Below are 18,994 nucleotides of genomic sequence, written 5' to 3' on the forward strand. Positions count from 1 at the left end.
CAAAATAAACTGTTGTCTATTGTGCCACACATGCTATGAAAAAGTAAATGTACCATGTAGTTCATAAAACTAAATCGGAACCTCACTCTCACATGTACAACAAAACATCTGTTACCCAAATAGAGCGTTGTTAAATTTACTGTGACAGAGTTTAAGGTAACCAGCCAATGTTTTAAAAATTGAAGTAAGAAAGGTAACAATGAAGCATGCTATAAATGACTATGTGAAGAGGAATGTTGGGTTCTGATGGTGTTGTTATTTACTTCATACAATGAATTGTCAAAATGTCACACTCAAAATAGCTGAATGTTGGTACTTCTATAATCTTGGCTACCAACAAAGACGCCTGCAGGCATCCAAAACATGCCGTAGATGACTATGGCACAAGGAGAACCACAGAGCCTGCCTGCTGCATGGCCATGACTAACACCACTGGAACAGTGTGTGCCACTAGTACATTTCGTTTTCGTCTCTTCCTCAAGAGATAGCAGCCACGTGTCCCTGATGACTAAGGCCATGACTGATTCACTGGTGCTTTGGATGTTCAGTCGGGCCTTATGCTGTATATGGGATTTCTTCACAAATGCCAGATTTGCCATTACATGTAGCTACAAAAACATAGGCCACAAACAGAATAACATGGGGTGAGGCCAAAGGCACTACCTATGCCTTGAATAACTCTTTTTAAAGCAATCATTAGTGAACAGCCTTAAAATTGTCTTAAAGATATGCAGAGTTACTTCAAGCTGACTGTTGGTTTTGGCTGCTATTGTCTAATTCCTTTGCTTTACTCATTCTACACTTATTAATGGCTGTGTCCGCTCATGAAAATTACAATCTTCACACAGTGCTAACAGAGAGGCAAGAAACCCTAATGATTTTGTTTCCTGATTATGTCAGTGATTTTGTAGTATTTTTATGTCTGTGAGCGTAAGACAAAGTGTGAAAGACCACTTCTCATAATATACTGAGGTTCTGGGTTTAGAAGAAAATGGTAACTGATAGCAGTGATGAATGTAATGTAGTGCAACCCTCAGCCGTACATCTCCACATTCACTCGTCCTTTTCTGTGTAGCAGCTGATTAATCGCTTGTCTTTGCTTAAATGGCGGTGCTTATGTTTTGCTTGTGCAAGCTCCTACTCAGTCGATGGGTACCTTAGATGGAAGCAAGCTGAACTCACACATTATACCTTGTATATGCTTGGGAAAAATGATTTAGCGTTTATATTGATGGCCTTCAGAATGTCTTTTCTCAGCCGAAAAATCATCTGTGTCCGCATATTACCTCCATATTACCATGGAAGTGCTCTTGCACAAACTTTGCATCAGCCTACACAGCCCCTGGCCATTGACAGTTTCTTTCTTGGTTTGACCTTTAACCTTGGCCAATTCAAAATTGCTATTACTTAAAACCGTGTTCTATAGCAGCAGTGGTGAATGTTAGCATGTCACTGCTGGCATGGCCTCAGTGGAAGCAGATGACACCTCCTTATGACCCTGACAACCCACTTACATGCCCTAATGATTGCCTCTATTGCCACAGGACAAGCTAATGATGAAACTCCCAGCCATTATCCCAGTTTCGAAATGCTACATCAGCGTGTGGTGTAGTCACCTTACCACTGAATAGTTTAAACATTTTTGAGCATTTTTGTCGAAGTTAGACTTTACCTTGGGGGTATCTTCAGTGTCAGTTCCTTCCAATGACATGTTTGTGAAAGAGGATTTAACTGCTTCCTAAATGTGACAGCAAGAAATGACACCTACTGACAGCTATGCACCTCACAAAATGACTGTGAACGAGGCGTCTGAAGCCTACGCTTGCTCCTAGCCAGCCCTCTTGTCTTTTGCGGGGTGTTTGTGGATAACCTTGAGACGGCCTCGTTGGCAGTGAATTAAGCTGCCGGATTACTGCCACTCTCCACTTGAGGTTGTGCACCCGCAAACACAGATCAATATACTGATTAGAATGGACTCCCAGAGTAAGATAAACCCAGAGATAGAGGTAGCTCTCTAATATATGAGCTTAACAGTCAGAGCAAAGAGGCAGTGAGAGAGAGAGAGAGAGAGAGAGAGAGAGAGAGAGAGAGAGAGAGAGAGAGAGAGAGAGAGAGAGAGAGAGAGAGAGAGAGAGAGAGAGAGAGAGACTGATTTTAGAGAGAGTTGGCATGGGCACCATCTTGAACTCTTAGAAAGACACATACAGAGCACATGCAGCTTGAGACAGACAATATCTACAAAGATATAAATACACTATCACACACCAAACACAGACAATATCTACAAAGATATAAATACACTATCACACACCAAACACAGACAATATCTACAAAGATATAAATACACTATCACACACCAAACACAGACAATATCTACAAAGATATAAATACACTATCACACACCAAACACAGACAATATCTACAAAGATATAAATACACTACCATACACCAAACAACACACATATGCTAACTCACAGGTGTAGTTAACATCTGAAAAGTAGCCAGTTGAATGGATGTATTATAGCACCTACACTTGTCTTGCACTTCCCTAGTACTTACACTTCTGCACTCTCATCCTTCTGTAGTAGGATTTATCGTTATAGTATTCATTTGTCACCTAAATTTATACCATACCGGTTGCTAAATTTGCACAGTTCTTGGACCTAGATGAGGTGTAGTGTAACCTCATTGTTGTAAGTCGCTTTGGACAAAAGTGTGTGTTAAATGAGTAATTGTATAAGTGTATGTGTAAAGGTATAAAGCCCCTCAGGTTTACTCATGTTGAAAGTAGTAGAATGCAGCCCCAACACAGAATTTGAATAGTTAAGCCAGATATTAAACAGTTCTTTCCTGTAAATGTGTCATTCATGGTAGCAGGATCTGGTAAAACAGAGCGCTTCACAACACCGATAGTACGGAACTGTCACCCCACCTTTCTATTTTTACAGCACAATCCGTCCATTCTCCATTCTCCCTTCAGCCACAAGGAGAACACGGCAGACACAACCGAATGAACAAGTGTCAGTGGCACACATTCTCATCATGAAGGTTATTCTGAATCAGGGCAACATGTTTTTTTATGTCCACACTCACCTGAATTTATTGACTCCCACCCCCCAACGTCCCCTTGTGTCCCCCCCTCGCCGCCCCCCCCCCCCCCTGCTTTGTATGCCTCACTTTCCCTTTTGCATGGGGACATTGCAGCCAGATGGGCCTTGGCTGTTCAGGCACCTTGAGACAAAGGCAGGAGAAGGTTAAAGAGGCTGCCTTTGAAATGATGCTGGACTTGAATCAGGTGGCTGAGTGATGTGGGCAGATGGGGACACATGTCTCATTACCAGGCTCTAAGGGCTCTCCGCGTTGTGTCTCTGCCCGGCAGCAATTAGAAATCCCACCTGCAACTTTGATTGTTTTGTGTCATCTGAAAAAGCTTTTTGTATTTGAATCAGACAGTTTTTTTCCCCTCTTTTCAATGTGTGAATGTTATCAAAGGTCAGAGAAATAGACAATGGAAATAGACAAATAGAAAATGTAGTGCACCTCACCTAACAGGAGTAAACTTGAGGACAAGCAAGTGTTGCCTGTCCTCAAGTCCTCATTGAAATATCCTTTAATTGTATGAGAACCAGTCCCAGAGACTGACCAAAAGAAAAAGAGAGAGAGAGAGAGAAAGAGAGAGAGAGCTGAGTTGGGCAGAAAATATGAAAATAAGCATTCGAACATCAGACAGTAGTGTAGAGATTAGGCCCAGGTCTGACGGATTGTGAGGGATTAACCTCACTGAGGAAGTGTAGGGTAAGCACTTCCTCTGAAGATGTGTATACAGTTCATCACGCCGCAGGAATGGTGTAAATTGCAAAAAGAAATTAGATTGGAGGGATTTTGAACAGGACGTCAGGAGGGCCAAGTGGGAGCTGAACAGTTTTGTTTTGAACAATTGTGCTTTTTAACAGTGACCTTTACTCAAACATAGTGCTTGTGTGACCGAAAAAGATAGAGTCTTAAAACTTTTGAGTGCTCATAGAAAGAAACAAAATGTATTTTGGAATTGGAAGTATGCCTGTTGTCAATGAGCAGTTGCTTTTTTTAACCTTCAACGAATATAGATTAAACAACAACAAAAAAATAATATTTCAAGAAGGTTTAATTTTTATGTCTTGACGACAGCACTTAACCTGATTGTGGAACTACCCATAGCGATACCTTTTGCCAAAACCATTTTCTGGCAGTTAGGATGTCCGTTATACTTGTCCCCAGACTAATTATCTGTCAGAGAGGGTGTAATTGGGGAGCACATCTCCCATCGATGTTCTTTCTGTGACAGAGAACCATAGGATGCCCCTGGGTCCTTATGTCAGAGGTTGACTAATCATGTCTCTTCTCAACAAGTTGGCCTGACCCGCTGCTATAAAAAAGTCTGTGTTAGAGATGCTGCAGCCAGAGGCTCTGGAATGAACTGACAGACTCAGTGACTGATAATGTAGAGAGACAGCAGCAGCCAATCCAAATAAGTGGAAATTGGCTCTCGTAAGGGGCAAAGCAGACACAGCAAAGCAGCTTTGGAACAAAAGCCTGTTGGGAATGTATGGATTCAAGGATGCTGAATTCTAGCTAACTGTATTGAATTGTATACATACATACATACATACATACATACATACATACATTCATACATACAAACATACATGCAATACACTCATACATACATACATACATACATACATACATACATACATACATACATACAAACATACATACAATACAATCATACAATCATAAATGTTTTGGATTATGTTGTTCATGTGGAGATATCCAGACATGAAAGGGTCACTTGCAAAACTGGTAGAGTTTAGCTGAACACCAAAACATCTATGTAATAAACTTTGCTGAAGAAAAATAATGAAAATACTTGTCCTTTATTATCACAGGGCGTGCCAACCACTGGTCAGCGCTCATTGGAGCCTCCCATTCAAAGAACTACGTGCTGTGGGAGTACGGAGGCTATTCGAGTGATGGGGTCAAGCAGGTCGCAGAACTGGGCTCGCCTGTCAAGATGGAGGAAGAGATCCGCCAAAAGGTAGGCTTGTGGAACAGACCAACTTCTGAGGCTCATGCAGAATCCATCCACCCAAACCCTTTTAGAATCGAATGACGCAACAGATGAAGACAATATCCAAAGAGCGATATCTACTGACTAGTTAAAGAAGCCCTATGCAAGTCTGGTTATTCCTTCGCTGTTTCTGGGTTTTCACCTGACTGCTACGCTAAACCCCCACTAGCTAGCGAGCTAGCCATCAAGAAACCAAGCTAAACATATACAGGGCTCACAATAAAACGGTCGAGCAAACACATTGTTCAAGAGACTATCAAACCACATTACAAAAACGAAGTTCACCCAAGGGTAGGCTACTTACAATTTCAGCAGCAACAAAGCCAAGTCGGAGTCCGTTTTGCAGTCTTCTTAGAAACTACAATCTTAATACATTTTCGAGGCCTTCCGCCGAGTCACATCCGGATTTCTTCGGTCCGGGACCAGAAAGTTTTTTCCGCGGAGAAGCACTAGGGGGAGACGAAACACCCACCAAGCGACCCAAAAAGTGTTGTAGAACCATCAGAACGACTCTCAACCTGCATAATTAAGGTAATTTTTGCTAAAATTGTTGCATAGGGCCTCTTTAATGTCTCACAATGTCACCAGGGCACCGACAGCCAAATTGCAAGGCTGGTTCTCTGCCTGCGGGGCACTGCCAGCTATGCTAGGTGTCCGATTCTCGCCATCACAAGTTTGTTTACCATCAAAATGACTGCAAAGCTGTTATATTAAGGTAAAAAAAAACTTGCTAATGAGTGATACTTTGTCTGATGTATAATCTGATGCAATACTGAACTCATCTTTTCCAGACAAGGGAATACGTATAATGTTACAATCATATCAAACTCATCTCTCTCAAATGAGGGAATAAGCAGCACAAGTTGCACAACACACTGCACGGATGCCGACATGGACGTTTGAGGAGAGGATTTGGTCTCCTATTGCGGTGCTTTTCTGTTCAGAATTAATATCAGCCATGTCTACAGCCCCATGCTAACAAGGTTCGCTCTATCCTCAAATAAATACATTGCTCAGCACCTGCAGTTCCAAACAGTTACTGATTTAACACTAATCCCTCCCTGGAAATTGGGTAGGCAATATCCCTTTTGTCCTTGGAGAAGTCCGATAAGAATAATAATGGAAATTATAGGCAGGTTCCATACAGAGGAAGAGTGATAAAATTGCGCTGAAAAGGCGCCGCATGGTCATTATATTACTTTGACGCTATAGCTGGGTAATTACGTGGTCATGGGAGAGGCCGATGGATAAGCCCAGAGCCATATAAAGGTAGAGTTGCGACAATGGGTGTTCAAAATTCGTTAAGGTCACGTGGTTCATGTAAACTTCAAAAAGTTCCCGGAAGTGATTGACAATGGATTAGAATGCATTAAATAAGCTACTGTTCAATGAGACAGAGCCACAATTTTGGGTAGGGTAGCCTAATTGACAGACAATAAATGCATTGATATACAATATTTATAACACAGTGTAATTATTGTGTAAACTGTGTAGTTATCCTACCATTACAACTATATTAAATTCATTTCCAGACCGTAGCCTGCTAAATATCGGAAGGTGACCTTTTTTTCTCCCTTTTAGCCTATGTGTCACTTAATATTAATTTCTGTACAAATAGTAGGGGGGCCTATGTGTCTAATTTGGGGGCTTGTGGGATTCGCATGTTAATTTTTGGAGAGTATTATATCTTTGTTCTAGGGGTTCTTAAGAGTAAAAAAAAACATGTCTCCATTTTTTTTGAAGGTTTTGAAGGACCCAAATCAAAGGTCAAATTCAGAAAAGGTTAAATTTGGTGTTTTGTCCATAAATCTCACATTGCTGGTATTATAGCATAGGGTTTGGTGCCAAAAAGCAAAGATATTCTACAAGGTAGTGTGCAAAAGTGGACCACATAAACAATACAACATTATAAAACATTTTTTCAGAGCACAAAGTGCAGAGATCTCTGTTAAATCAAGTTTAATAGACTTTTACATAGTACCAGCTGAACTTACCAGTCTGTAAGGCCTTCTGAAGCCTATGTAAGTGTAGAGAAAAGAAAGGGTAAAGGATCAGCTAGACAAACAGACAGGTGTGTGTGTGTGTGTGTGTGTAAGAGAGAGAAAGAGAGACACTACCAGCATGGACGGATTATGAACTTTCAGGCCCCTGGGCCCAGATGTATTAAGGGCCCCCCACTAATTGTTGCTGGGGACATTTTTTAAATTTATTTGATGTGATTTCCTGTATTCTGGTGCATTTTGGGGATGGCCAATACTTTATTTCAATCAGATTCATAGCCTATGTGTTGATATGATGTGTTGATATTGAGGCAATGATTCCATGCAATGGCTTGGGCCCTCTGACTCCTTGGGCTTCTGGGTTTGGGCCCGGTAGGCCCGTGCAGTAATCCATCCCTGACTACCAGTGACAGTTGGCTGTTGATAGCTGGCAGTGATAGAATTTAGAATATCGAATAACTTGAAGCACATAGTGCTCTGTTCTTCATGGTTGGTGATATTAGTGACCTTCTAGACTTCTACATTTGAGCAAGCACATTTTCATAGTTCATGGTGGCACAGTCTAGTTTCTGAGGTGTGTCTTTCTGTTAGTCAGGTGATGGCACACATATTCTAAAAGAAACAGATTTTGGGCTATGTATCCAGTGGCAGATATGTGTGGACTGGTGAATGACCCATCACTAGAGCCAAATTTCTTGTTTTTGTCCATGAGAGAGTATGGAGATGGGTATCACAGATCAGCCAACGATTACATTGTTACAGTGCAGTTATTTTACAACAGAACAAAGCAGTTTGGCACAGGAACTGCTACAAATAATATTGTAACGATTTGATAGCGACACACACAGTTGTCCAATCAAAAGGTTTATTAGCTGAGAACGAGAGCACACAGACCAAGACCAAGACACACCAAGATACAGAACACAATACACACGGGGCAGGTCAAACAGACACACACACTACACATACAGGGGAGGACGCAGCCCCCCACACAAAAAGGATCACACATGAGGGAAAACTAAAAGGGAAACATGTTACACTAAAGACGCTAACATTACACTCATAACTTAGGAGAATAACGACATAAACCCCCCAAATGTTCGCTCTCGTATCCCAGGATGCCCTGCGCGGGAGAACGCTAACACTGTCTTTTTGCGCCGACGCTACAATATACTATAAGTAACATTTTGAAGTCAATGACTTTTAACAAGTAGTCAGTGTAAAGATGCTATGATGGGGGAAATATGTTCATATTTTTTGTGTGTGTGAGCAGCTGCATTTTGTATAAGCTGTAAGCTCTTTAGACAGGTATTATTACAGCCAGCATAATAGCATTGCAATAGCATTGCAATAGTCTATCCTTGAGATGACAAAACATTAATTTCTCGGCATCTGGTAAGGATAAGGACTTTCTTATCTTTGAAATGTTCCTTAAATGGTAAAATTAAGTTTTGGTTATCTGTTTTATGTGATTACTTAGTGCTAGGTCCTGGTCAATTATAACTCCTAGGTTTTTAACACTTGGATGAGGTCAGTGGAACATCACTATATGTAGCCTGTGATGTGGATAGGATATCCCTCATCTTTTTAGAACCTAAAACCATGTCTTCTGTTTTATCTGAGTTCAAAAGCAGGAAAGTATTCCTCATCCATGTCTTTATATCTCTTATACATGTGTCAAGTTTGGCTAACGGTGTTAATTCATCAGGTTTTATGGAGAGGTATAGTTATGTATCATCTGCTAAACAACAGGGGCCTCAGTACTGAGCCTTGAGGCACTCCACATTTTACCATAATCTGGGTAGATGGTTTATTATGGACCTGTACAAATTGTTGACGGTTAGGAAGGTATGATCTAAACCTTTTTTGTGTTTTTCAACCTTTTTTGTGCCAGGAACAGGAACTGCACCCTGTCTGTGTGTGTGTGTGGGTGAGATAAGAGTATGTCACAATGAAGTCGCTATGTCTTGCTTCCTATTTTCTGTGTGCATCTGTACAATAAAAGACACAGCTTTTGGGCTGCAGAGTCAGAGAATGGTGTGAGGAATTCTTCCATACATTATAGCAGGCTCTCCTCTTGGTACCAGAGTTTGTGGGCAAAGCCATACGTGTTGTGGTTCTTGTATCTATATGTTGGGGTTAAATTCCCTGACAGTTACCAACAATGTTAACAGCAAACTCAGCTTCACTGCTGCAAACAAAGTTGGCTATGCTTCGCCATATAACGAATCAGCTAGCCTTGTGATAACAAAATCTTTACCTTTTGTTTAGTCCACTGAAAGTTATCCACATATCAAACGATTCAATACACAGTTATGGAGGAATTGTTTTGGGGAAGCAGTTGCACTATATCCCACTTTTGCTGCCTTTAAGCCACTTAAATCCATAGCCTAGAAGATGGTATGGCATGGCCTACAACTTGACGTGATGGTGAAGCTAAATGCCCAAGAAACGTCACGTCATAAAAGTTGTAGGCCTACTAAACGCAAAAACTTAATGACAGCTTGTTCGTAGTGGTGTAGTGCTGCCTAATTGAAATGGGTTTGGCAAGGGGTATCTTATATTCGGCTATTACGTGTCGCACATTTATTGGGCTTTTAGCATCTTTTAATTTATTTGATGAGGAACTGATAAAGACTGAGCAACAGAAAAGTCATAGTCGATATATAAATCGTTTGTAATTAGGCTATTAGCCTACTATTACTTTACTACTATTAGCCTACTGTTATTATTATTATTATTATTATTATTATTATTATTATTATTATTATTATTATTCGTCCTTCCTTTTCCTTTAGAGGAGATGTTTTTCTTTTGCAGAGGTGAAGAAATGCGATGGACATTTGCCTGTGTATGGAAACAGTGAAATAGATGGTGTCCTTGTTATGCATTTCATCTTACAGTCACGACTTAATTACTGTCAAACAAATGTGCAAATCCAGATTTGAATGCAAATCCAGATTTGAGTGTCCTTCCAGATTTTATGCTAACAAGGACATTTGAGCCAAAGCTCTCTCTCTCTCTCTCTGTCCTTCTCTCTTCCTTTCTCATCTCACATCTTTCTCTATCGTCCCTCTTTCATCTGTCGTTCCTCCCCTATGTCCCCCTGTCCTCTCCTCTCCTGCTGATCATCTGCTTGTTCTTGTGCTGTAGGCTCATTGAGCAGATGCTCCCACGGAGTGCTTATTGAAAAGTAATGGAGACCCCGAGTCTCGGCACATAATGAGCACATTACAGACGTCAGCGGCCATGTGCGTGTGTGTGCGTGAGAGGAAACCTCTTAGCGCCAGAGCCTTGACTGGGCTTATCTCACTGTCCTCCACCTCACTCCCTTTCTTTTCCACACACACATACACACACACTCACACACACACACTCTCTCTCTCACACACACACACATGCACACACACGCACTCACACACGGACGCACACACACACACACACACACACACACACACAGACTCATACATGCAGACACAGACACACAACTCTCTCTCTTTCTCTCTCTCTCTCTCTCTCTCCCTCTCTCTCTATTAGACACCCTCCTCTGAGCATTAACATTTGCACAAGAGATAAGAGGCATGAATCTGACAAGAATGTCAGCCATTACGTTGGCACTGATATACGTTCTAGATACTGTAGGGCGTCATCGAGACTAATGCCGATAGTAATCGGCCATTCATTTCCTCGGCGCTCTGTGGAAGAGCGAAAAAAGCTCCGAGAGGGGCCGGATCCAAAGGGCTTCTCTCAGCATGTACGAGATGGCGTACAAGATTTATCAGCTCGGTGGGGCCTGACAGCTGGAGCGTTTACAATAATGCCCCAGACACATTCCCCCCGACCTGTGTGTGCCAGCAAGACGCCAATCTGGACCAGCCGGCGCGTCCTCCTCGCCGCCTCTCCATCCCCCACTGAGACGGGGCATTTTGATTACAGGGGTTGATCACCGTGGGTGGCTGCTTATTGAGTGATTGTGGCAGGCTTGCAAAGTGGGAGGCTTGAGAATACATGGTAAGGGAGCAGGATGGTGGGTGTGGGGTTGTGGTGGGGTGGGGTGTGCTTGGGGTGTTGGGTTGATGGGAGATAGAACAGATGCTGAGGGCTAAGGGTCGATTTCCCTCTATATAAGCTATAAGGGCTCTGTTAGTGTCGGAGGGGCGCCACATAATCACCATCCTCCGCAGGCGTTTGTCAGATACAGGAAAATGACATTAGATTGTTGCTGCGATTGTGCTTGAGATCTCATCAGCTTGACCTGATGACATTTGGCTCGGGGGCTGTCGTTCATGGAGGGAATGGCTTGGCCAGTAGTAGCTGTAGCCATTCCCCCCATCCCTGCGGTGATAATGCCACTACTTACACCTGAAGGATCAATACTCACACTGATTGCTTGGCTTGAAGCAAAGCGCTGCATCAATTACCAGCTTCCCCAGAAATCAGTGCAGAAATCAGAGTGATGCGGCTGTGTTAATACACTTGGACAACAGGGGGTGGGATTGAAGGGTGGAGGGTGGGGTGGGGGTGGTGTGTCTTTCCTCCAGCACTTTGGAAGGAAATGCAAGGTTATCTCCATTTTTATTACCTAGTGGAGGTATTGATATGTAATACCACACACTTCAGCTGAAGTATCAGAAGAACTTTTAAAACAAATTGAATGTTGCCATTAAAACAAATTGAATGTATGAGTAATGCGTTTTATGTAGTTGTACTATGTATGAGTGATGCATGTGCTGTTGTTTGCCATGGGCATGTTCTGTCACCGCGGTGATGATGTGGAGGGATGAGACAGGGACCCGGTACTCCATCACTGCTCCGCTCTGCTCTCGTCTCGTCTCGTCTCTTCTCTTCCTGCCGGTGACCTTGTCGAAATCCTGCCCAAGGTGAAGTAACCACGATGAATTTGAGCACTGGAGCAAGAAAATGGCCAGGCAGGGCTAAATGCTGACACAAACAAAAATCTGTCTTCCCCACTGTGTTCGCCGTGAAAACAAGAAGTCAGTCGAGGGGTAGGGGTGGAGGTGTGTGTGTGTGTGTGTGTGTGGATGGGGCGGGGGTGCTGGGGGTGGAGGTGTGTGTGTGTGTGTGTGTGTGTGTGTGTGTGTGTGTGTGTGGATGGGGCGAGGGTGCTGGGGGGGGTATAGCAGAGATGAAATTCAAATTGAAATTCACAAGGAGTGTAGGTGTTAGCCATGGGGGTTCAGAGAGCTCACCATTTCATTTGTCGACCCAAGGATGCGTGGAGGACAGACAAGCTCTTTATATATTTTTTTTTGTCCCTCAGCACCCATCCTCAGATGATGACTTTGTCATCTTTTTAGATGTGTGCCACCATCTGTCTTTCTTTTCGTTTACACACTCCTCCTACCACACGCCCCCCCCCCCCCCCCCCCCCCCCCCCCCCCCACCACTCCCCTCCATACTCCTTCTACAGTCTGTGCACTTTCGATGAAAGATACTCTCTCTTGGGAACAAACACATTTGGTTTCATTTATAGCCAGACAGGGTCCTATATCCATATTGCCATTGCCTGTAAAATCCTATGGAGAACGGTGGCAATCACGGCGGACTGATATACGTTTTCACGAAGCCAGAGCTCATCTCTTACTCCCCGTAGGCGATTTAATTGGAAATATAATAGCCGAGTGTCGCTGGAGTCCGCTGGGCACCCCCTTCCTTTCATTTTCATCTTTGGTATTCTTGAAAAAATCTCTCTGTGGTGTTTCACGTGTCTCTTGTACAACGCGCTCCTCTGTGCTGCCTGTGGTGCTACGGTGGCCCTCGTGCTATTTACTTTGTGTTTTCACATGATAAAAGAGGCCTCGCGTCACAGCGTTGCTGTCAGAAGTTATTTCTCCAGTGGAACAGACTTCACGACGATAGGATGGGATGGTAGGCATTGGAAGCATACAGAGGGAGACGCTGGATGAGGATTGTATGAAACGGATACGACACTATTGTCACGACGACTTCAGCCGGCCTCTTCCTCCCAGCACAATATGACATGGCTCAGCTTTTCGCTCGACCAATGGGTTTTCTTTGCTACTCACTGAGATTGCCTCTGTGTGTCAACTCTGATTTACAGCGGGAAAGCGAGGACATTTTATTTGAATATGTGTACGTTTTAACTCACTATGTGGGAACTGCTTACAAACTTAGTTCTGCTTAGTGCTTATGGCTTTAACAGCATAGTGCCCCTCTTCACATTAGAATTAGCCACACCACATGTTTCCTGTGAGTTTTCCGATTCGAAAGACAACATCATTGCTGTTTGGTTTAGGGGGACTGCTCGAAATCTGGGCACCCTATTGGTACTGGCGTTGAGTTGGCGGAGTGGCATTACCCTGTGCTCAGCATGGCACTAATGAAATAGGCCGTGCAAATGGGCACCGCCCTGCGGTGACATCGTGGCTCGGTCGTGGATCAGTCCCACCGCTCAGCCTCCTATGGGTTGTGAAATCCTCCATTTCCTCAAACAGCACACGGAGACCCCCCCCCAAACACACACACACAGTCACACACCAACACATACACACACACACACACATACACACACACACGTACACACACACACACACACACACACACACACACACACACACACACACACACACACACACACATTGCATTTTCCCACACGTGTAAAAAATCCCTGTGTTGGCGTGGGAACAGATGATGAAAGTGTCTGACAGCGAGAGCAGTCTGACTAGCGAGGCCGATAGACGGAGGTGAGAGCAGGAGCATTATATTTTCATGAAAGGGGCCGCTTGACTCTTCTCTTAGGAGCGGGATCTCAGCCTCCCTGTCCTGCCTTCACCTCCGCGCTACTCTCCGCTGTAGGTTGCCTTTCATTTCCTTCTTTTTTTCCCACCGTGTCTCCGCTGCTGTTGTCAGTGTCAGCCTTCCGAGGGTCGCTCGGCCTCTGAATGTGGAGCTCAGCACTAAATGTGAGATCAGGAGCAACACTTCCGATCCTTAAACGCTCCGCGCTGTCTTGGTGCCTCCCTCTCTTTGACAGCTGCAAGCTTGATTCCACTTAGAGGTTGAGAGCAGAAGAGTTGAGTTCTTTGATCTTAGTGCCTCTGTTACTTTATTTTATTTATTTATTTATTTATTTATTTATTTATGTTTTTGTGGAAAGGTTGCACATGTTGTTAAGCAGGGACTGGGCTGGTAATAGGCTTATGTGGTTGTTGAAGGGCTTAGTGCTTAGTGCTTTAAGGACCTCAGTGGAAAGAAGCTTTCTAGCTTTATCGTGTTGTCCTTGCTAACTTCGGAGGAATGTGTATGAGAAGCTAGTTTCTGCATGTTTTCAACATATTAAACAGAATGGGCTTGGTGTTGGTGTAGTGGGTGAAGGACTGCGCTAGCATGCAGTGGACAGGAAGTGTTCTAAATAATAATAGTGAAGTCATCTAAATAAATAAATAAAATTAAATCATTCAATCAATCAGTTAATCAATCAAGTGAGCCACGGAGAAGACGGGATGTGGTTGTTTGGTGTCTCTTTTTTAGATGTGGTGGGTACGTTCAGCGGAATGATGATCCTGCTGCTGGCTGTTGGATGCTAGTGTGGCGTCACAAAGTCGATGGGCTTTACTCTCCATCCTCTTTCTCTTGCTCTTTCTCTCCCTCTTTCTCTTTCACCTAATTGCTCCCACTTTCTCTCTCTCTCTTTATTTCTCTCTCTCTCTCTTGCATGCGTGCATGTACACACATACACACACACACACACACACATGCACACACACACACACACACACACACACACACACACACACACACACATACACACACACACACACACATGCACACACACACACACACACACACACACACACACACATACACACACACACACACACACACATGCACACACACACACACACACACACACACACACACACACACACACACACACACACACACACACACACACACACACACACACACACACAAATGTATAGATAGATAGATACTTTATTGATCCCCATGGGGAAATTCAAGATTGTATTAAGTAGTAGTAGGCATATAGTGCATCGTAATTCACACCACCCATATTGTGACAGTAAATTGTGTGTGTTGCATTAATGAATTCCTGCGCACATGATGACTCATAAAGCCAAAGTGGTACTACAAGTAACAGCACGTCAACACGCAGAAAAATGACTTTTATTTACGGCGGCCATGGCACTGTGCCTGTGGCAGAGGTTCAATGAGACACTCAATAAAGCAAACCTTACCCATGTGTGATTTCCTTCGTATACTCTTTGGTAAAACACAGTGTGTATGTATGAAACTTTACAAACCCAACGATATTTTCCTGAACATAAGCATAGGAAACCATCCCAGGTGATAAAGGGAGACGACAGAGCCAGGTATTTTACACATTAGATGGAGACAGAGCCAGGTATTTTACACATTACATAGAACCAGGTATTTTGTCCCTTGCTCTGTGTAGCCTCAATGCCAAGCGATACCAAGATTTTCAAGACAGTCTGTTACTGCACCAGTCCGCCTTACCCACAATCCTCTTGTTCTGTGTGCCAATTTATCTTCATACAGGCTTCCTGATTGAAACATAAATTCTACAGCACACACACTCTTACTCACACAATCTCTTCAGACATAGAAGGATGTGTTTCTTTCAAAAAAGGATTTTGATCTACAAGACAGAAACTGCTCGAAACCTGGATGTGTTTAAAAAAGGGGAAGCATTTGTTCGGCTATTCTCAAGCAAGCAAAGAATGCTTGTTTTTGTCTGACAGAATGACAGATTTGACAAGGAGCTGTGCAGTCAGCATTCAGCTGGCGGTTTGTATTTTTCCTTTTGGAGAAATAAGAAAAACATCTTATCTTTTCTTCCCCCCTAAAAAAAGATCACGGGTAGGAGCACATCTAACACGCTCTGTCGAAGGCTGCAGCCAAACCCTTTAATTGATGAAGTGAAAGAGGAGCAATAGAAGTGCATTCATTAGCAACGCTGCAGTATTGATTGGATATTCATTTTAAGTGCCAAAAAAAAAGAGGAGGGAAAAAAAGTGATTTAACGAGATGTGTGCTTTCCTGGCATTGATGCAGCGAACAAGCGTGCGAGTGGGGTGTGTTGGAACAGAGTGTATATGCTACTCCCATGGAAGAATGTGCCAGTGAACAGTCTAATCTCATACAAACACTACAACTGCTGCTTACTGTGTCTATGGTGGAGATTTGGAAGTAACTTCATATAAATAACAGATTCTAGGACAAACATCAGTAAGTATCAGAGAGAGAGAGAAAGAAAGAGGGATAGAGAGAGTGAGAGAGAAAGAGAGAGTAGAGAAGGAAAGGGAGAGAGATTGTGATGGGCCTGTTAGTTTCTACTCCTCATTTCTCTCCCTCGCTCTCTGTTCTCCTTCAAAATGTTCTACACTTATTTACTCTTATCAGCTTATCTGTTCCTCTCTGGAGTACCACCCTAATGAGTCTGTTCATCTCTCCGTCATGGGGGAATGACTTTCCCCTGTTCTCCTTTAATGGATGGCATAATACTGATCATAATGGCAGTGCCACCCCCCACCCCCCTCCTCTTCACCTCACCTACTCTCTTCCTACTCGGTTGGGTAACAGAAGTCGGGGGAGGGCTTAATGAATTGGGATGTTTGTCAAAGCCTTCTTCCTTTCACGCTCCATTAGTTTTAATGTGGCTTTTGTGAAGTCCCTGCTTGCGTCAAGCCCAGCATCAGAGAACGTCAAAGGTGTGCAGGGGTTTTAAGAGTGACTATCTGAATTAACTAGTTAGTATGGGTGGAGCATGGGAAGCAGGAACCATCTCATCCTTAATTTTAGTGGATAATGATCGTTTGTCGGAACGTAGTACATATCTGCTGAGGTAGTAGATATCTATCACATATTTTAATGTGTTTTAGTGTTTTTTTTGTGAGTGTGTGAAGCAACAACAAAAATTACATCATTACTTCAATCAGCAAGATCAACATTAACAAAATTACATTGCTTCTTTAATTGTCCAAATGAAACTGTGCTTCTCAGTAGCACAGATCTCATTGTTTAATAGACACACAGAACGAGAGAGGAGGGATCTTGCTAATGTATTACTGAACACAAACCTTGCACAAAAATAGGAGGGTCGTCTTAATAGAGCCTCTACCAAGTGCTAACAGGAAGACAAGTGGTGTTTTAAATGGGGTCAGGGTGTAGAGGGGATTGCAGTGTGCAGTGTGCTAAATCCTCTTGTCAAACAGCCGTGTGAGAGGAAGGGTTTGAGTCGGTGAATGAGGCGAGTGACTCCAGCAGTTCTCATGCAACCTTAGTCTGCTCGAAATGATGGGAATCAGGCGCGCTCCGTCCTGTGAGTCACGATGCAGCTGGGAAAAAAGACAGTTTGGCCGTTTCCAAACGAAATGCTTTTACCACTGGACATTTCTCTAGCATGAACTATTCTGTGCCACATGGTCAATCCCTGATGCTCCTTTTAAAAAAAGTGTTTTTCTTCAAGGATTAAAATGATGGCCAGTTTGGTTTCTGTCAATCCACAAGTGGACAATTGGGAGAGGGCATAGTTCAGTTCAGTATTTACTTTCAAGTTTCAAAATGTTCATTTTCAAAGTGTGGATTTTGTATTTGTCTTATCATTGGGTTCCCATGTGTATGGGCCATTCCACTAATAGAAGATACTGTACTACGCAGTGGCTTAGGGAGAGTCTTGTCTTTGTTCTGGCCCTCTGTGTGTATTAGATAGCTGTAATTTCCCTCGGGTTAGACATGCCAGACTTACTCTTTGTAATTGCGTAGAATAAGATAGATATTCTGTCAGAAAGCCCTGTCAGGCATATGCTTCGTGTAGACATGTTCCGTGGGATAATGTCTGAAGCTGTAATACCTAGAGAGGTAGAAGCAAGCCTGTGTTCATGTTTCCTGTTGTCCTTGACTGGATCTTTCATTCAGAGGCACCCACATCTGACTGCTCATCCGACAGCCTGTGTGAAATTTGCTCCGACTGCCTTTTTCAACCCTGTGCATGAAATCCTCCCCGCAGACATCACCAGCGCACCTCCTCACCAGTGACCCTCACCCCTCTGTCCTGCTGGCGGCCGCGGCACCCTGTGCCAGATCAGAAATGAGAGTGGCAAGCAGCGAGATGACAGGAACCACGCTCCCTAATGCCTTTTTCACACTGACTTTTGAAACCGTCAGCCTGCCTGGCCGTCTGCCACAGAGCTCTAAACACACACACACACACACACACACACACACACACACACACACACACACACACACTGCCGAACACACACACACACAAACACACACACACACAAACACACACACACACACACACACACACACACACACACGTACATGCACACACGCACACACACACACACACACACACGTACATGCACGCACGCACACACACACACACACACACACACACACACACACACGCACGCACGCATGCACACTCACACACACACACACACACACACACACACACACACACACACGCACACACACACACCATGCTCCCTCCATTGCACCTTTCAGCCTCAGCTCCCCTCAGCTCTCTCAGCCTTGTGTCTTATCAGGTGTCAGCCAGTCTGTGCCAGTTTGTTTACACAATGGGTGCCAGCAAATTACCAGCATTCACTATTTAACTTCAGTCTGTTTTCTGATGGGCTGTCAATACAGCTTTTGAAATCAAAGCAGAGGTATAACTGCAGACGAAGGCGCGATGGCTCCAGTGCCTCCACTGTGACACACTGTTATTATGACCGGAGAGCGAGTGCACTTAAATTGAGGCAAGTATATTACTGAATGAAATAGAAATTTCAAGGTTTTTATGTGGTTATGAGAGAAGAAATAGGGAAAGAGGTTTTCTTTTGTTAGTTGT

At 43.5% G+C, this 18,994-nt stretch overlaps 1 protein-coding gene across 2 annotated transcripts in view; it reads left to right on the forward strand.

Annotated features, from left to right (window-relative positions):
* spon1a (spondin 1a) overlaps positions 1 to 18,994 on the forward strand; it is a 94,490-nt gene that overhangs the window by 17,267 nt on the left and 58,229 nt on the right. For both annotated transcript variants that reach the window (XM_042062245.1, XM_042062246.1), the window contains exon 6: positions 4,929 to 5,077. In XM_042062245.1, coding sequence (XP_041918179.1) covers positions 4,929 to 5,077 — 149 coding nt within the window. The remainder of the gene's footprint in view (positions 1 to 4,928; positions 5,078 to 18,994) is intronic.

Source organism: Alosa sapidissima, chromosome 14 (assembly GCF_018492685.1).
Source record: "Alosa sapidissima isolate fAloSap1 chromosome 14, fAloSap1.pri, whole genome shotgun sequence".
Classification (NCBI taxonomy): Eukaryota; Metazoa; Chordata; class Actinopteri; order Clupeiformes; family Clupeidae; genus Alosa; species Alosa sapidissima.